This window comes from Gorilla gorilla, chromosome 21, assembly GCF_029281585.2.
Source record: "Gorilla gorilla gorilla isolate KB3781 chromosome 21, NHGRI_mGorGor1-v2.1_pri, whole genome shotgun sequence".
NCBI classification, from domain to species: Eukaryota; Metazoa; Chordata; class Mammalia; order Primates; family Hominidae; genus Gorilla; species Gorilla gorilla.
The window spans coordinates 61,903,589-61,921,000 of NC_073245.2; the positions used below are offsets into that span (position 1 = coordinate 61,903,589).

Sequence of the window (17,412 nt, forward strand, 5' to 3'; positions counted from 1 at the left end):
TGTCTTTTTCCTAGGGGACTGTACTTGTAGAGTAGGAGGAGGGTCCTCCAACCTCATTTTCTACAGATGAATAACTGGAACAACATACACAGAACTCAGACCAGGAGCCCTGGCTAATGCATGACAGAGCTCCAACTAAACTCTGAATGAGAGATCCTTCCAGTATACTGTATTGTTTTTATTTTTTTCACAGAATATTAAATCCTTTTGGATCCATGCTGATTCTATGAAAATTAAAACATCCTGTTCAAATTCACTTTGTACCCTAGAATTCTAGAATCTTCCACTAAGATATTTTTGAAAAAGCACTATGAGCAGGTTTCCAAGAATCAAATGGCTAACACATTGAATCCTTTTATATATGCACACGGCTGCCTACTCTGCGCTGCCTACTCTGCAAGTACTCTGGGGCAAAATTCAACGAGACGCAACTTGAAAATTTTAACAGTGTCTTAACAAGGGAAGGAACAGAATGCTTTCTGTCCTTTTCAGTAGTAGCTTTCCTGAAAAACACTAAGCCTGCATTTATAGAGAATAGTAGAGACTAATTTATATAAAGACATAAACCAGGCTGGGTGTGGTGGCTCATGCCTATAATGCCAGCACTTTGGGAGACTGAGGCAAGAGGACTGCCTGAGCCCAGGAGGCCAAGACCAGCCCAGGAAACATGCTGAGAACCTGTCTCTACAAATAATTTAAAAAATTAGCCAGGCCTGGTGGTGCGCGCCTGTGGTCCCAGCTACTCGGGAGGCTGAGGCAGGAGGATCACCTGAGCCTGGGAGGTCGAGGTTCCGGTGGGCAATGATCACACCACTGTACTCCAGCCTGGGTGACAGAGTGAGATCCTATCTTAAAACAAAAAAACAAAAAAACATGAACCAAGACAGAACCTTAAAGATAATATTTACACAGAAATTCTCTGAGCTCAGCTCATACATGCAAACCTGGCCTGGGTTGAATCTTCTTCTGAAGGTAGTAACTACTTCAAAAATCTATGTGAAGAACCCCTCATCCTAATTATTACTCTGGATGAATCTAATAGATGAAATTATTCTCCTTTAGAAAAAAATTAAAAGACCTCACAAGTACTAGAAAATGTGCCTGTGTTTGTGATACGCCCATGTGTGGCAAGAGACGCTGGCTGGAAACATGTATTGGCACAGTCAATACATTCACTAGAAGGCAATGAAATTCCCAAAAGTATTACACTAAGTATATTTTCATAAACAAATCAACAAAAACGAAGATAATAATCATTCTGGTCAATGACTGACCCAAGCCCTAGAGCTAGAACCTAATCAGGAAACTAGAATTTAAAAAACATGAGGCAAGAGACAAGATATCACTAACTCTAATGATTCTACTATTTGCAGTTTCTTTGAAGACAGATAAATTCCTTTCTACTTCCTTCAAACAATGATACAGTAAGCCTGGTAGCAACTAGCATGAAACAAAAAAAAAGCATTTATTTTTCTTCTGATTACTAAATTAATAATATGTCACTGTTTTAAGAATCCTCAAATACACAACAACTCTATTGCAAAAATCTTCCAGAAACTTACTCTACATCTTGGGAGGGGTGGCTTAATGTCCTGATTTCTTGTTTAAAAAATTTTAAATAAAACTTTAATTAAAATAAAGTCTACTTGGAAGGCCAAGGTAGGGTGATCACTTGAGGTCAGGAGTTCGAGATCAGCCTGGCCAATATGGCGAAACCCCATCTCTGCTAAAAAAAAAAAAAAACACAAAAATTAGCCGGGCATGGTGGCAGGTGCTTGTAATCCCAGCTACTCAGGCGGCTGAGGAAGGAGAATCACTTGAACCCAGGAGGCAGAGGTTACAGTGAGCTGAGATCACACGGTTGCACTCCAGCCTGGGCAACAACAGCAAAGCTCCATCATAAACAAACAAACAAACAAAGTCTGCTTTTCAGTAGCAATAGAGGCCTTTTAAAATGAAAGAGACAGAGGAAATTAATTGCTCACGACCTGGTAAAACTATGTGCAGTTATCGTGAGGAGCCCTTGTTTTTCTCCCCTGCTAGCTGTCCAGCAACGGGTGGAGTTATACCTTATCCCCTTGGAGTTCCAAATATAACTTTTTACTCTTCTAAAGCATGTACCTACTGAATGAGGAAAATGCTGAGAGAAAAACAAGCCTGTTTAATTTCTACAGCCACGGTTTTTACTTTTTAATTTAAATCTAATCTATTTCAAACCTGGACATGTTCTTGAAGGGCAAAGAAGGCAGCCGCTTTTACATTTAGAAAATGGGAAAACAAGCCGGGCGCGGTGATCTCTGCATTTTGGGAGGCCAAGGCGGATGGATCACCCAAGGTCAGGAGTTCGAGACCAGCCTGACCAACATGGTGAAACTGTGTCTCTTACTAAAAATACAAAAAATTAGCCAGGCACGGTGGCATGCGCCTGTAGTTCTGGCTACTCAGGAGGCTGAGGCAGGAGAATTGCTTGAACTCAAAAGGTGGAGGCTGCAGTGAGCCGAGATCCCGCCACTGCACTCCAGCCCGGGCAACAGAGCGAGACTTTGTCTCAAAAAAGAAAATGGGGAAACAGGCCAGGCACAGTGGCTCACACCTGTAATCCCAGCACTTTGAGAGGCCAAGGCAGGTGGATCACCTGAGTTCAGGAGTTTGAGACCAGCCTGGCCAACATAGTGAAACCCTATCTCTACTAAAAATACAAAAATTAGCCAGGCATGGTGGTGGGTGCCTGTAATCCCAGCTACTCAGGAGGCTGAGGTAGGAGAATCGCTTGAACCTGGGAGGCAGAGGTTGCAGCAAGCCAAGATCGTGCCACTGCACTCCGGCCTGGGCAACAGAGCAAGACTCCGTCTCAAAAAAAAAAAAAAAGAAGATAGATAGATAGAAAATGGGAAAACAACAGACTCCTACCTACAGGTTCAAATGGCTACTGATATCATGGGCTTGCAGATGCTGTCCAACAGCAACTGCTTATTCAGCACTGCTTCACACCAGTGGTTCAGCAGCCTTGGCTGCACATTAGAATCATCTAAGAAGCTTTCAAAAATCCTAACACCAGGCCGGGTGTGGTGGCTCACGCCTGTAATCCCAGCACTTTGGGAGGCCAAGGTGAGCAGATCACTTGAAGCCAGGAGTTTGAGACCAGCCTGGGCAACATGATGAAACCTCATCTCTACTAAAAATACAAAAATTAGCCGGGGGTGGTGGCACCCGCCTGATGTCCCAGCTACTCAGGAGGTTGAGGCAGGAGAATCACTTGAATCTAGGAGGCGGAGGCTGCAGTGAGCTGAGATGGTGCCACTGCCCTCCAGCCTGGGTGACAGAGCAAGACTGTCTCAAAACAAAAACAAACAAACAAAATTCTAACATTCAGGCTATACCTCAGGCCAATTAAATAAGAATCTCTAGCAGTCAGGCACAGACATCAGTACTTTGGAAAGCTCCTTGGGAATTCCAATGTATAGCTAAGCTTGGTATTGCTACCCTAATACCTGGAGGAGGTAAAAACCTGCCTTCTCCCTTGTGTTACCAAATCCAGTTGAGAAGGAATCGAAAGTGCTGACCAATGGACCCCAGCAAGAATCACCACTTTCCCCTCCCATTTGAGAAAAGACCAAACACTTGCCTCTCTGCTTGAAAAAAATATGGAAATTTATATATACTAGAAAGATGCCACTGGGACAAATATCTGTGAAATATAAAGAATTAGCATTCTTCAAGAGTTAGTCCATTAAAGGATGACTACCTACTGGGAGGGTAGCCACGTCGAAGACTACAGACTGGACATCTAAAACCACCGAGAAAGAGGTGAAGATGACCCACTCCATTAATAGATTACAAAGTACACCAGCATGACTTTACTCACTCTGCAGATTCACAATCTCACAAACCAATGGCTTTCAGTGACAACAGGAAGCTTCTCCTGGTCACTACTTCAGGTTTATTTCCAGGTTCACAGACCCCATCCCCAAAAGTCTGTTTTCATTCATTAATCACCATGTTGCTTTTAAACTTAAAGAAAACCAGCATGACTTAAATGTCACCCTGGGCTTTTGAGCTATGCTTGGCCTAATGCAGATGCCTGAATGTGGGTATGTGCCTCAGCATTATTTCAGCAGAGGATGGTACATAATCCAGGTTACCACCATTAAGCCAACAGTGCTCCAGGCAGAAGTGGTCGGGCCAGAGGTATCAGTCATTTGGCTGTCTCAGCAGTGCTGGGCCCAGAATACCCTCTCTGACTGTGCTAGGTAGACAACTGCTTTGAAATGAAGAAGAATGATGGGTTTTCATTAAATACACTTTCAGTGAAATGCTATTTTCTTTTCAGTACAGGTTGAGTATCCCCTTATCTGAAATGCTTAGGACCAGAAGTGTTTCAGATTTCTGATTTTTTAGGATTTTGGAATATTTGCATTATACTTACCAGTTGATCAACCCCAATCTAAAAATCCGAAATCTGCAATGCTCCATTGAGTATTTTCTTCAAGTGTCGTGTTGGCACTCAAGGTTTCATCATGTGTGGATTCTGGAGCAGTCTGGAGTTGGTATTTTCTGATTGGGGATGCTCAACCTGTACTTACTCGCCAAAGATGTGCCAGTGATACAGCAGCTCCACAAGATGGTGACCTCCTTAGAAACATGCTACAACACTTAAGACGCGCTTTCTTGTTAAATTCATTCCTTCATGCATACAAAAATAACTTACCAAGTGCTTCCTATGTGCGAGGCAGTGTATAAGGTACTAAGGATACAAAGATGACAAAAGGAATGAAGCCATTACTGCGATTCAGGGCACAGGCCCTGGAGTCAGAGAATCAGCAAACCCTAACCCTGCTGCTGCATCAAGTTCCATGACTTCCATGTGCCTTGTTCCTTTTATTCCTACAATGGGGACACAGTAGCTACCTTCTGGGTTCTTGTGAGGGACTACATGAAATCATGTGAGTCAAGTATCTAATAAACAGTAAGAGAGTCCCTGATGGCACAGACTTCCAATCTATTAGAGAAATAAACACGTTTAACAAAAAATAGATTGTTCTAACCAGACAGATGCAAGGAAAAGGTATTTGGGTGTATGATAATTTGAGAATAAAAGTACATCAAGTTCAATAATAATGGGTCACTGGATACACCCTCCAAGGGTGAAACTCACCTCTGTACTCAGTTTTCAAAGATAGCAACTCAGGAAGTAGCGCAATCCTGTGTTGCCAGACCGGCAGTGGTGTGGAAATGGGGTCCTGCTGCATGCCCCTCTAACTTCTGAGAGAACTGCCAGTACTGCCAAATGCCCAGAGAGACAGATATTCCAGCCTCATCTAACACTGCAGAAGTATGACATCTGGACTGGATAAATGTCATGAGGACACAAATGTTCCCTTACTCAGTGCTATACAGGGGAGAGCGCTCTGGAAGGGCAGTCAGTACTGCCTCGTTTCTTCACCTAACTAGAAGCAGGATTTTGGCAGGGTTTAGGGAAAGAGTCACATGATCAAGCTGCGCCATCTTCCCCAAGATTATATGTACTATGTGTGAAAAATGCAAACAGCATAAAATTCTGCCTTAACTGACAGAGCCACATGAGTCGAGTGAGAATGTGTGTGCGGATTGTGTGCAAAACCTACCACCACATGCAAGACGGAAACTGCAGGGTTTCCTCTCCCAGGTGTGGTTCAGAGCTCAGGTAACTTGACCCAGTGCGACCACAATTTGTCTAAAAAGCTCTGAAATGTCATTCACTTGTTCTTTGCCAACAAGAAAGTATCAAAAGTTTATCAGTTTGCTAACTACAGTCCTCTGTTGCTAAAGTGGACAGCAGAGGAAACTGATAAATTAGGATGTGGTCAATTCTTTTAAGGAGAGGCAATTCTTTTAAGAGAGGCAATGCTTTCTCTTGATTTCCTAAGCGCCACAGAATAATTCGCATTTGCAACATTTGCAAAGCAATTTCACATTCAACAGTGAACTTCCAAAAATCTTGTAACTTATTAGAGAAGAAGAGAGGACTGATTTAGAGGGATAATTTTTTTTTTAATGTAAATATTTTAAAATATTGGGCTTAGACGAAATCATTAAGAAGCCACAGGAGGCTGGGTATGGTGGCTCATGCCTATAATCTTAGCACTTCGGGAGGCCAAGGCAGGTGGATCGCTTAAGCTCAGGAGTACAAGACCAGACTGGGCAACATGGTGAAAGCTGTGTCTACAAAAAATACAAAAATTAGCCATGTCTACAAACAATACAAAAAATGAGCCACGGTGGCTCACACCTTTAATCCTAGCACTTTGGGAGGACGAGGCAGGAGAATCACTTGAGCCTGGGAGGTCAAGGCTGCAGTGAGCCAAGATCATGCCATTGCACTCCAGCCTGGGAGACAAAGTGAAATGCCATCTCAAGAGAATTTTAAAAAAAGCTCGGGCACAGTGGTTCATGTCTGTAATCCCAACACTTTGGGAGGCCGAGGCAGGCGGATCACCTGAGGTCAGGAGTTTGAGACCAGCCCGGCCAACATGGCGAAACCCCGTCTCTACTAAAAATACAAAAGTTAGCCAGGTATGGTGGCGCACACCTGTAACCCCAGCTACTCGGGAGGCTGAGGCAGGAGAATCAGTTGAACCCGGGAGGTGGAGGTTACAGTGAGCCGAGATAACACCATTGCACTCCAGCCTGGGTGACAAGAGCAAAACTCCATCTCAAAAAAACCCAAACAAACCCAGAAAGCACATTAGTCCTCAGTTACAGAAACGAGGTGAATCATGAATCCTTAGTAAAATGAAATCTCAGAATCTATTTTTTAAATAAAAACCATCCCTGGCTGGACTAGAGAGGCCTCAAGAGAGTCCCACTTAATCATGTGGAAGTATTACTTCCTTACTGTATTCCGTTTTTGAAAGAGTTAAAAAGAAAGAGCCCTGGCACAGTGGCTTATGCCTGTAGTCCCAGCACTTTGGGAGGCCGAGGCAGGCAGATCACTTGAGGTCGGGAGTTCAAGACCAACCTGGCCAACATGGTGAAACCCCATCTCTACTAAAAATACAAAAATTAGCCAGGCATGGTGGCATGCTCCTGTAATCCCAGCTACTCAGGAGGCTGAGGCACGAGTATCACTTGAACTGGGGAAGTGGAGGTTGCAGTGAGCCGAAATCACCCGTTGCATTCCAGCCCGGATGACAGGAGCAAAACTCCGTCTCAAAAAAAAAAAAAAAAAGAAAAAAAAAAGAAGTAGTCATCCAGTCACTCTTAATGTATTATGCTATAGTTTAAATGTCTGTCCCCTGAACACCTCATGCTGAAATGTAATCCCCAATGATGGACGTGGGGCCTACAGGAGGTGTTTGGGTCACAGGGGCAGATCCCTCATAAATGGCTTGCTGCTGTTGCGGTAGGTTCTCCTCTATTAGCTCCCACAAGAGCTGGTTGTTAAGAAGAGCCTCGCCCTGCCCTCCTCTCACCTGCCACATTGCTTCCTCTCACCATACACACGGGCTTCCCCTTCCCCTTCCACCAAGAGTGGAAGCAGCCTGAGGCCCTCACCAGAAGCAGATGCTGGCATTACACTTCTTGAATAGTCTGCAGAACCATGAGCCAAATAAATCCTTTTTCTTTGTAAATTATCCAACCTCAAGTACTCTTCTATAGCAACACAAACAGACTGAGTCATATTGTTAACAAAAATGAACGAGGATTCATTTGGCAAGAGCTTTTTTAGCAGTAAAGTAAAACTCAGCCAAATCCCTCTTTTACAATGCGCTTTTCCCATTGAAAATAATTATTGCAACCGAATTTACCTCTCTTGGGAGGAGACATTCTAATCAGACCACCTCTTTACTAAAAATATACCTGAGTCATTTACACTGCTGTTCCTCTTGGCATAAGCACTCCGAAGCACCTGCTCATAAACCTGAGCACCGATTGTTCTCACGTTGTCCCGGATCAGAATGCCTTGAGCTTGCATCATGAAGAGGTAGGTGTTCACTGCAGAAAGCAAAAAGGGGAAAAAGAGGTGGATTCAGAAGCAATCATTTAAAAAAAATACCACATAGCTATGGATTTTTTTTTCTTTTTGGACTCTTAAAGCCTCTTTTAGTTCTTTTAAAACCCTACACGACCATAACTCTATTTTCCATACCTTTCAGGACACCAACATCCTTTGGGTAGCTAGTAGAGCTTAGAGGAATTTCTGTCAATATCCAGCAGTTCTAGAAAAAGCATCAACTTAAAAAAAAATATATTCCATCTCTTCTCTAAATACCCAATCTGTATTCTAGCACTCTGATCATCAGAAGAAAGACCTTTATGAATTAGTTAAAACTTTTTTTTTTTTTTAAAGGTTTCTGCTCTCTTTAAGTTCACCTTCTCAGAATTAGTTCATGGTTCTTCATAGAGAAAAGAAACCACTGACTCTCTGACCGCTAGAAGCACTGAAGCCATGGTCTGAAGCCACGGTCTGGTCTTGGCAACCTTTTCAAAGGGGTAGACTGAGGCTCCAATCACTTACCCTTGGGGGATTTGGAAAGAAAAAGGAGTAACGAAAGACTATTTGCAGTCCTCACTATCCACCCATCCCAGCCCAAAAGTCCAAAGCAATAGGGAAAGAGCACAGTCCAAGGTCAATTAAAACATGCTCTTAACAAATGAGTGTTCAGATTAACCTGCCAATCTCGTCTTCTTTGGAAAGTGATCTCCACTTGCATTTTCCTGAAGTCTCTCCATGATACAAAACTAGAAGCTCACAAACACATCAAAATGTAATCCCCATATTCTACTTGCAAACTCCACTGCTATGCCATCTATTTTCAAGAAACAGTGAGATTGTAAAACATAGTTTCTTAACCAGTCACTCTAATTCCCTCAAATTGCCTTTGTCATTGTGAAAGGGGGATGTGTTACAGGGGTGGAACATTTACAAATCTAAACTTTGTGGGTGTCTGGGGGTGGATTCATCTAACCGCTTGGCTAACCTCGGGACCAGGCCCCAGTGCCTCCTCCACACTCACTACATCTGGCCTTGGGATGTGGATTCTGGCTCTTTGACAAAACACTTGGCTGACATTATGTTTCATCACTATTAAAGCAGTATCCTGTACATAATGCGCAGCAAACAATGACTGAATGGAATAATGGACGAAGCTTAGAAGTCACTGTATTTCAAGCTAGTGCTTTTGGTGCTTTATACTGGGAATGACAGAGGTGGGGTGGGTTAGCATAATGTCAAAAACCCCACGTGGCCAACATTAAACAGGGACATTGAAATCTTTCAAAAGATTTCAAATCATCTCTTAAGGTATATCCCAAGCCATAAAATAATAAGCAAAAAGGACCAGTGTTCAGAATGCTTTCCGAAATGAGGCAGCAGTTTCAAATGCGGCCTTGCATTGATTGGGAGACAGCCCTATGCTTAACTTCTGGCACCGTCGGAGAATAGATCAGATATTGTGTTTATTCTCTAGTAGCTAGGAAAGATTTTAAGGAAAAAAGACAGCTTCCAATTATTAAAAAAAAGTATAATTGTGTGAAGTCTCTGAAAGCAGGAGTAACACCTCATTCTCTATTTCCAGCAGATAGTACACTGCCAGTCACAGTAGGGGGGCAGTCCACAAATACTTGTTAAACCTAAGACTTAAACTTCATCTAATATCACATTTCTAATTCAGTCCTGTGTTGTTGTTGTTGTTGTTTTTAATCATTTGGGCTGTACAGTATGTTCCCACTGCCCTGAAATCTTCCTTTCATCCCAACATATTACTAAACCAGTTGTCTTATTGAAAATTTTGTGTAAAGCTTTTATTGTATTTATTGTATTTATTGAAAATCTTGTGTAAAGCTTATAGTTAGGTGCCACCAAGAATTCACTACCTCCCTTCCTCTGCATTGCAAAGGACACAGTTGCTTAGCCCCTCCTTTAAACACTCTCCCTTTCTTAGCTTTGCATCCCAACTGGAGGATTCCTCTAGGGCAGTCATTCTCTAATGTTTCCCACCCATCCCCCAGAGTGCTTTTAAGAAGCCTGTTTTCTAGGTCCCACTACCCAGACTGATGCAGCTGGTCTGAGTGGGGCCCATGAATGTGCACTTGTAACAAGCTCGCAGGTGATAAATGTGCTGGACTAAGGACCACACTTCTATAACCACTGCTCTAGGGAACTCTGGCCACATAATAAATGTAAGCAACATTTATTGCGTACTTAATTACATAATTCCTTACTGCATTTAATCCTCATAATTATCCTAAGAGGCACGTAATACTATCCAATTTACAAACAACTTCTAGGCTTCAGTTTCTCCAAGTATCTTCACAAAGGTCAACTGAGAGCACTAGGATTTGAACCAGGTGTGTCTGTGCTCTTAACCACTAAGCTTTTATACCTCGCTCATCCATGTTCTAGCCACAATCTCTCTCTGAAAGATTTCAAGCACCCACATGGCTTAAATGCTTACTCTTAAGGAGATAGCTCTCACATCTTCATCTCCTGCACCAAGCTGCCAGATGGATCTTTCTTGACCTTTCTTAATTACAGATTTATCCACACTGTTCCTGCTCAAAAGTCTTTTACGTCTCTTGCCTTTATCCCTGAGCTGCTGCTACCCCAAGGGGTCTATTCTTTCTGCCGTGCAAATCCCATTAATCCTTCAAACCCCAGTTCACAGACCTCTTGAGGAAGCTTTCAGTATCGTGTCAGTCTCCCTCCTTCTCCAGTTTCTGTGATGGTCTATTACAGACTATCAAAACTTGGATTTGTTTCCATGTTGAATTAATTCGCTAACAACTGTCTCGTGTTAGTCTCGTCATTCAACTAATAAATTAACGTAAACCACATAGTATTTTTTTTCTAATTATCGAAAGGAACTAGCACAATGCTAAAAAAATAAAAACTGAGGGAGTAAAGATTGCCAAACAAAAGGAAATAATCACAAATCCACAACTTGGGATTGGATGGGATTTTAAGGAACACTCACCAATATCATCGAATGCTTCCCACTACTGGGGAACTATGACCTCCAGGAACACAGAGTCAACAGGGAAAATATGGCCATCAGCAAAGAAAACCTACTTTGGTTGGGTACAAAATGTTTCCCAGTCACTTGTTTTTTCTTTTCTTTTTTTTTTTTTTTGAGACAGAGTCTCACTCTGTTGTCCAGGCTGGAGTGCAGCGGTGCAGTCTTGGCTCACTGCACCTCCACCTCCCGGGTTCAAGTGATTCTCATACCTCAGCCTCCCAAGTAGCTGGGACTACTACAGGTGCATGCCACCATGCCTGGCTAATTTTTGTATTTTTCATAGAGACGGGGTTTCAGCATGTTGGCCAGGCTGGCCCAGTCACTTTTGCCCACTGGTTCTCTCTCAACCTTCCCAGACACCCTCTCCCACTCAGGCCCCTTCTATGTGTGCCCCTCCCATATCACAACTTCACATCTTCATCATCACAACTTCATCATCACAACCTCACTCCCCATCCAGGCTGCGCTCTCTGCATACTGGCCCAGTTGTCTACACTTGACAAAGAGTTGTGACCACACTAACGGAGTTGTCCAGATGCAATAGGATGAGCCTAGAAACACACAAACCACCAGCAGCCCTGTTCCATCTGTTACCAAAGATCTGTAAAAGCAAGCCCCTTTTTGGAGATTCACAATGCACAATAACTCAAGGCCCAGAAATTCCCAGAAGAGAGATGTTTAGTTATTTAGCCTGCCATTTCCCAAACCAGAACATCAAGTGAGTCTCTGCAGAACTTACTTTGGGAAATTCAGTTTTGGATATTTCTATGAATAGACTTTTTAAACGTCCATTACATGGTTAGGTAATCAATCAATCGATCTTTGCTGAATGTTGTTGGTAAACAGCAGTCACATCCTATTACTAATTCATATCAAGCTTGCTAGAAGCAAAATCCCCTTAATCTTTTTAGAGATGCTAAATTGCCCTTCTCCTGTGCAATGCTCATGCAGTTGGTTATATAAATCAAACTGTAGGACCTTTCAGGTGTCTCTATTAAAAGTCTTGTTACTGGTTGGGCGCAGTGGCTCACACCTGTAATCCCAGCACTTTGGGAGGCGGAGGCAAGAGGATCACTTAAGGCCAGGAGTTCAAGACCAGCTGGGCAATACAGCAAAATCCCGTCTCTACAAAAATAGATTTTAAAAATACTAGCCGAGTGTGGTAGTGTGCACCTGTAGTCCCAGCTACTCATTCAGATCAAGGCTGCAGTGAACCATGATTGTGCCACTGCACTCCAGCCTGGGCAACAGTGAGATGCTGTCTGGTTAACAACAACAAAAAAAGCAGTCTTGTTAATAAACTTAGGCCATGGCTCTGGCCTAAACTAGGAAGTACATATGCATACACATGTTGCTTTCAATCTAAATTATCTCATTCAAAATTCACATCTCTGTGAAGTAGATATCATCTTGAGTGTTTATTTTAGATTAGGAAGTCAAGTCCTCCAGGGGGTAATTTGCCCAAGGTCATATGGTTAGAGAAATCAAAACCAGAGAGGTGAACTGAGTTGCTGCATATATTTTGATGAGCTTTACTTTTTTTTTTCTTTTTGTTTTTTGGAGATGGAGTCTCCCTCTGTCGCCCAAGCTGGAGTGCAGTGGCGCGTCTCGGCTCACTGCAACCTCCATTTCCCAGGTTCAAGCGATTCTTCTGCCTCAGCCTCCTGAGTAGCCAGGATTACAGGCACCTGCCATCATGCCCAGCTAATTTTTTGTATTTTGGTAGAGATGGGGTTTCACCATGTTGGCCAGACTGGTCTTGAACTCCTGACCTCAGGTGATCTGCCTGCCTTGGCCTCCCAAAGTGTTGGGATTACAGACGTGAGCCACCGCACCCAGCTAACTTTGAAAATTCTGAAAGCAGTACTTTCTAATAATATGGTCCTGAGCAACAGTGGCTGAATCAAAGTTAAAAAAAACAATTTTAAGTTGGTGTGCAGTGGTTAAATCCTCCAGTTTCAACGAGTCTCTACTGAGCACCTCCTTTACTGTGTGCTTTTTAGGCACCATACGAGGGCACTGGAGGCCAAGTATGCATAAGGCAACGCTGAATAGATGAGTAATATATAGACAAAATTCAACGAATTACAATGCAGTGTGGTAAATGCGACGACAACATTTAACACAAATTCACACTTACTAATAATTTGTTTTACACTTTCATGAGACAATGTAATTATTATCCAGCCTCATATCTAGGAGGAGGGATCTCTTATATATAACCATAATTCAGTTGAGAAAAATAAGCCCCATTCAGGTCTACACAATTAGAAATTTCCATCCAGATGCCAGTGTTAGCAGCCTTGGGCCATGGCTTAACTGGACAGTTTCCAGGGGCGAAGGACTGGGTTTCCTGCCCTTCAGCCACCTCTTGGCCACACAACGGTGCCTTTCTTCCTCTCTGCTTCTGATTCTAACAGGAAAACCTCCTCCTTTCTCACTGAACCTTAATGTGTATCCTTAATGTTTGCTGCGGTTGGCTTGGTAAGCTAAAAGAAGGTTCAGAACCAGAAAAGAAACCATTCCCTTCCTGACCACTTTTTACAATCTGTATCTCACCCCCAACATATGCAAACATACAACACACACACACACTCACACCCAAACACCAATCACCCTCCTCTGCTTTGGTTTTCTACTTAACATACAACATATTTTAAAATTTATCTTGTCCCCCATAAGAATGTGAGCTCCATGAGGGCAAGGCTGTTGCCTACTTCCTTTAATGCTGTACCCCCAGTGGCTAGAACGGTGTGTCGGGAACACAGAGGATGCATAATAAATATCTGAATTTAAAAAATAATAAGTTGAGACAATATAGAGTTTTCTGAACTTGGCTGTGCTCCAGGAGGCATGGAGATGGATTTCAAGCCCTTCTCTTTATTTTGCATTAGCCCCCTCCTCCTTTCTGAGAGGAACCCAAAATACCGTAAGTTAACCAGTTTCACTGCACTAACCTGTTCCTAAGAAAAGCTCAGTCATTCCTTTCCACCAATTGAGCAGCACTGCCAAAAAGATTAGCTTTCCCCCCAAAATGTTCTCTGTTACTCTCATTCCTCATAAAGCTTTTAAAAACATGTTCCATACTATAATGCACAAGTTTATTCAAAATCTTGTGCAATAATATTTGTAGTAGAAAAACACTAGGGAAAAAAGCCTAAATGACCATCCAAAGGAGACTGGTTGAATACATTTTTATACTCACTCCCATGGATGAGTACCATGAGACCATAAAAAAGAATGAGAAAACATTTGTTATAGTCCAAAACTAGAAAGAACTCAGAAGAGATTAAATATTTGTAGCCTATTCCGATTTTGGAATACTATACAGCAACAGGAATAAATAAACTAGAACTGCATGCACCCACGTGAATGAATCTCTCACACTTTATGTGACACAAAGAAGCCAGACACAAAAGAACACATGTGGTATGATTCCATGTAGATAAAATACAAAAACAGGCACAGCTAATCTACAACATAAAAGTCAGGAGAATGGCTACCCTGGAGTGCAGGAGAGTTGAAGGTGGCTTCTGGTCATCTTATTTCTTAACCTGGATGCTGGTTATTCAGATATATTCATTTTCTAAACATTCACCAAGCTTTTTGCTTCCATGTACACATTTTAATGTTATATGTCAACAAAATTTACCTTCCCCAAAAATAAGGTGAGCAAAACCCATGAATTGACTTCCAAGACATATTATGCTACTTAATAAAGGGAAATTGATATGCACTCACATATTTTTACAAAAAAAAAAAAAACATAGGAAGAGTAAACCAGAAACTAATAAAAATGTAGGGGTAGGACTGAGGCCTGAGTACACCTTTTATATTTTGGACATTTACATATTAAAAAAATTATCTAGCTGGGCATGGTGGCACACACCTATGGTCCCAGCTACTTGGGAGGCTGAAGTAGGAGGCTGGCTTGAGCCCAGGAGTTTAAGTCCAGCCAGAGCAACACAGTGAGAACTCATCTCAAGAAAATAAATATATATATATGAAAAATGGGCAAACCCTAAAACTAAATACAAACACAAACAAATAATTCTAATAATACATCGTACTGAAAACACAACCAACGGAAAAGTACTCCGATACATTCTTTGAGAGATATACTGTAAGGACAAAAAGAACCGTAAAGAATATGGAACTCTGTTTAGCAGGTCTGTTGATTACAGTCATATTTGGGTCATAATCATGACATGGAAATCAACGGATGCTAAAACCCTCAGGTGAAAGGGTTGTTGAAGAGGATAGTCAAAACACATATTCAATGCACCACCCCACAAATTACATGCCGATCACAACTGACATTTGTAATTCTGCTGCATAAGAGGAAGATCTAGCAGCTCATCCCTTTACCAAATGTCTCAACTCAGCAACCCCAATATTAGAACAACCTACAGTTCCAGGCTCCTAATGCAATGTAAGATATTTACTTCCTATATAATATTCTTGCTAATCTACTGAAGAGAAAACAAGAAGATAAATCTAGAATATCCCTTAAGAGTTGGGATCTCACTCTGTCACCCAGGTTGGAGTGCAGTGGCATGATCACGGCTCACTGAAGCCTCCAACTCCTGGGCTCAAGTGATCCTCCCAACTCAGCCTCAGGAGGAGCTGGGACCACAGTGGAATGCCCCCCCACACACAGCTAACATTTATATTTTTTTAGAGATGAGGTCTCCAAATACACACACACACACACACACATACACACACACACACTTCAGATTCTTCAGGCTGAAAGAACATAGGATATTCTACAAAATAACTGATCTGGACCAAAAAAAAGCAGGGGCTATTCTAGATTAGAGACATAACTAAACGCAATACATGAACTTTGACTAAATTCTGAATAGAAAAATCAGAATGCTAAAATAGATATTTTTGAGACAAGTGAGAAAAATTAAACATGGAATGTATATCAGATATTACTAAATGTTAAGCTTAAGTGTAATCATAGTGCTGTGATTATGCAGAATGCGCTTATTCTCAGGAGATGTATATTGAAGTATTTAGAGGTTTCGCATCATGATGTCTACAACTTTACTTTCAAATGCTTCTGAAAAAAATGTGTGCATATGCACATATGCATGTATGAGCTTATGTACGCATATAAAAAGTTAAAGCAAATGTGACAAAATGCTACAACTGGTGAACTCAGGTGTAGAGCATATATTTATTGTACTATTTTCTCAATGTCTCTACAGATTTGCAATTTTTTTCCAAAAGAAAAATAAAAGGTTGTTAATTAATGTGTTGCAACTGCCAGGTTAAGTGGGTTACTGTTCTGCTGGACTTCAAGCTTTCTCCAAAAGGGGGAAAGTAAAGTGGCCACTTACTCTCCAGGAGTGGCCAAGTTCCCAACTTTATTTAATGAAGAAACAGAGCTGGGCACAGTGGCTCATGCCTGTAATCCCAGCAGTTTGGGAGGCCTAAGCAGGAGGATCACTTGAGGCTAGGAGTTTGAGAACAGCCTGGGCTGTTCCTAGTGAGGCTCCGTCTCTACAAAAAAATTTAAAAATCAGCTGGGCATGATGGCGTACTCCCAAGCTACTTGGGAGGCCAAGGTAGAAGAATCCTTCGAGCTCAGGAGTTTGAGATGCAGTGAGTTACGATCATGTCACTGCACTCCAGCCTGGGTAACACAGCAAGACCCTGTCTCTCAAAAAGGGGGGTGGGGGGGGGTAGTAATAATAATAATGAAGAAACATCAAGTCCTAAGGACTTTTTACACTTCTATAAAACACCAGCTACAAAGAGATGATGAATTCTTTTATAAATGTTACAAACTGTAATTCAGACATACATTCATTCAACACTCATTATATACATAATGATGTTCCAGGACTGCCCTATACTCTAAAGATAAAGAGATACAAATAAGACACAATCCCTGCCATCACCTTGCAATGGAAGAATAGTCACGTTTGTTCAGGGGTACAGGAGAGTAGCTACTAGATCATATTGGGAGCAGGGGCCAGGAAAATACTCTCAGAAGAGGTAATTCTAGAGTATGGTCCTGAAAGAAGAGCACTGAAGCAGGAGAGGGACCAGCATAAATGAAAACAAAGAGCCATCCAGGGGGAAATACATCTGAGGAATCAAAGAAGTTTCATATGGCTGGAGCGAAGGTTACATATGGCAAGAACATGAGACGGGAGGCTAGAAAAATGGGGGGAGCAAGAGCGAAAGGGCTTCACGCACTATACTTGGGGTCTGAACTTGATTCTGAAAGCCACGACATTGCAGAAACGGTCCAGGATTGGATTTCCAGTGGGCCAATGAGTAGGTATCAATTGGAACAAGTAAATTTACCCTACTCAAAATTCCTGGCTCCAGATTAAGGACTGAACTTTTTAGTATCCACATCTAAATTCTTAGATGAACTAAATAAGATTCTGTG

At 42.0% G+C, this 17,412-nt stretch overlaps 1 protein-coding gene across 2 annotated transcripts in view; it reads right to left on the reverse strand.

The window, feature by feature from the left end:
• Nucleotides 1–17,412, reverse strand: part of B4GALT5 (beta-1,4-galactosyltransferase 5) — an 80,760-nt gene that overhangs the window by 15,826 nt on the left and 47,522 nt on the right. For both annotated transcript variants that reach the window (XM_031004886.3, XM_055373188.2), the window contains exon 2: nt 7,840–7,974. In XM_031004886.3, the coding sequence (XP_030860746.1) occupies nt 7,840–7,974 (135 nt within the window). The remainder of the gene's footprint in view (nt 1–7,839; nt 7,975–17,412) is intronic.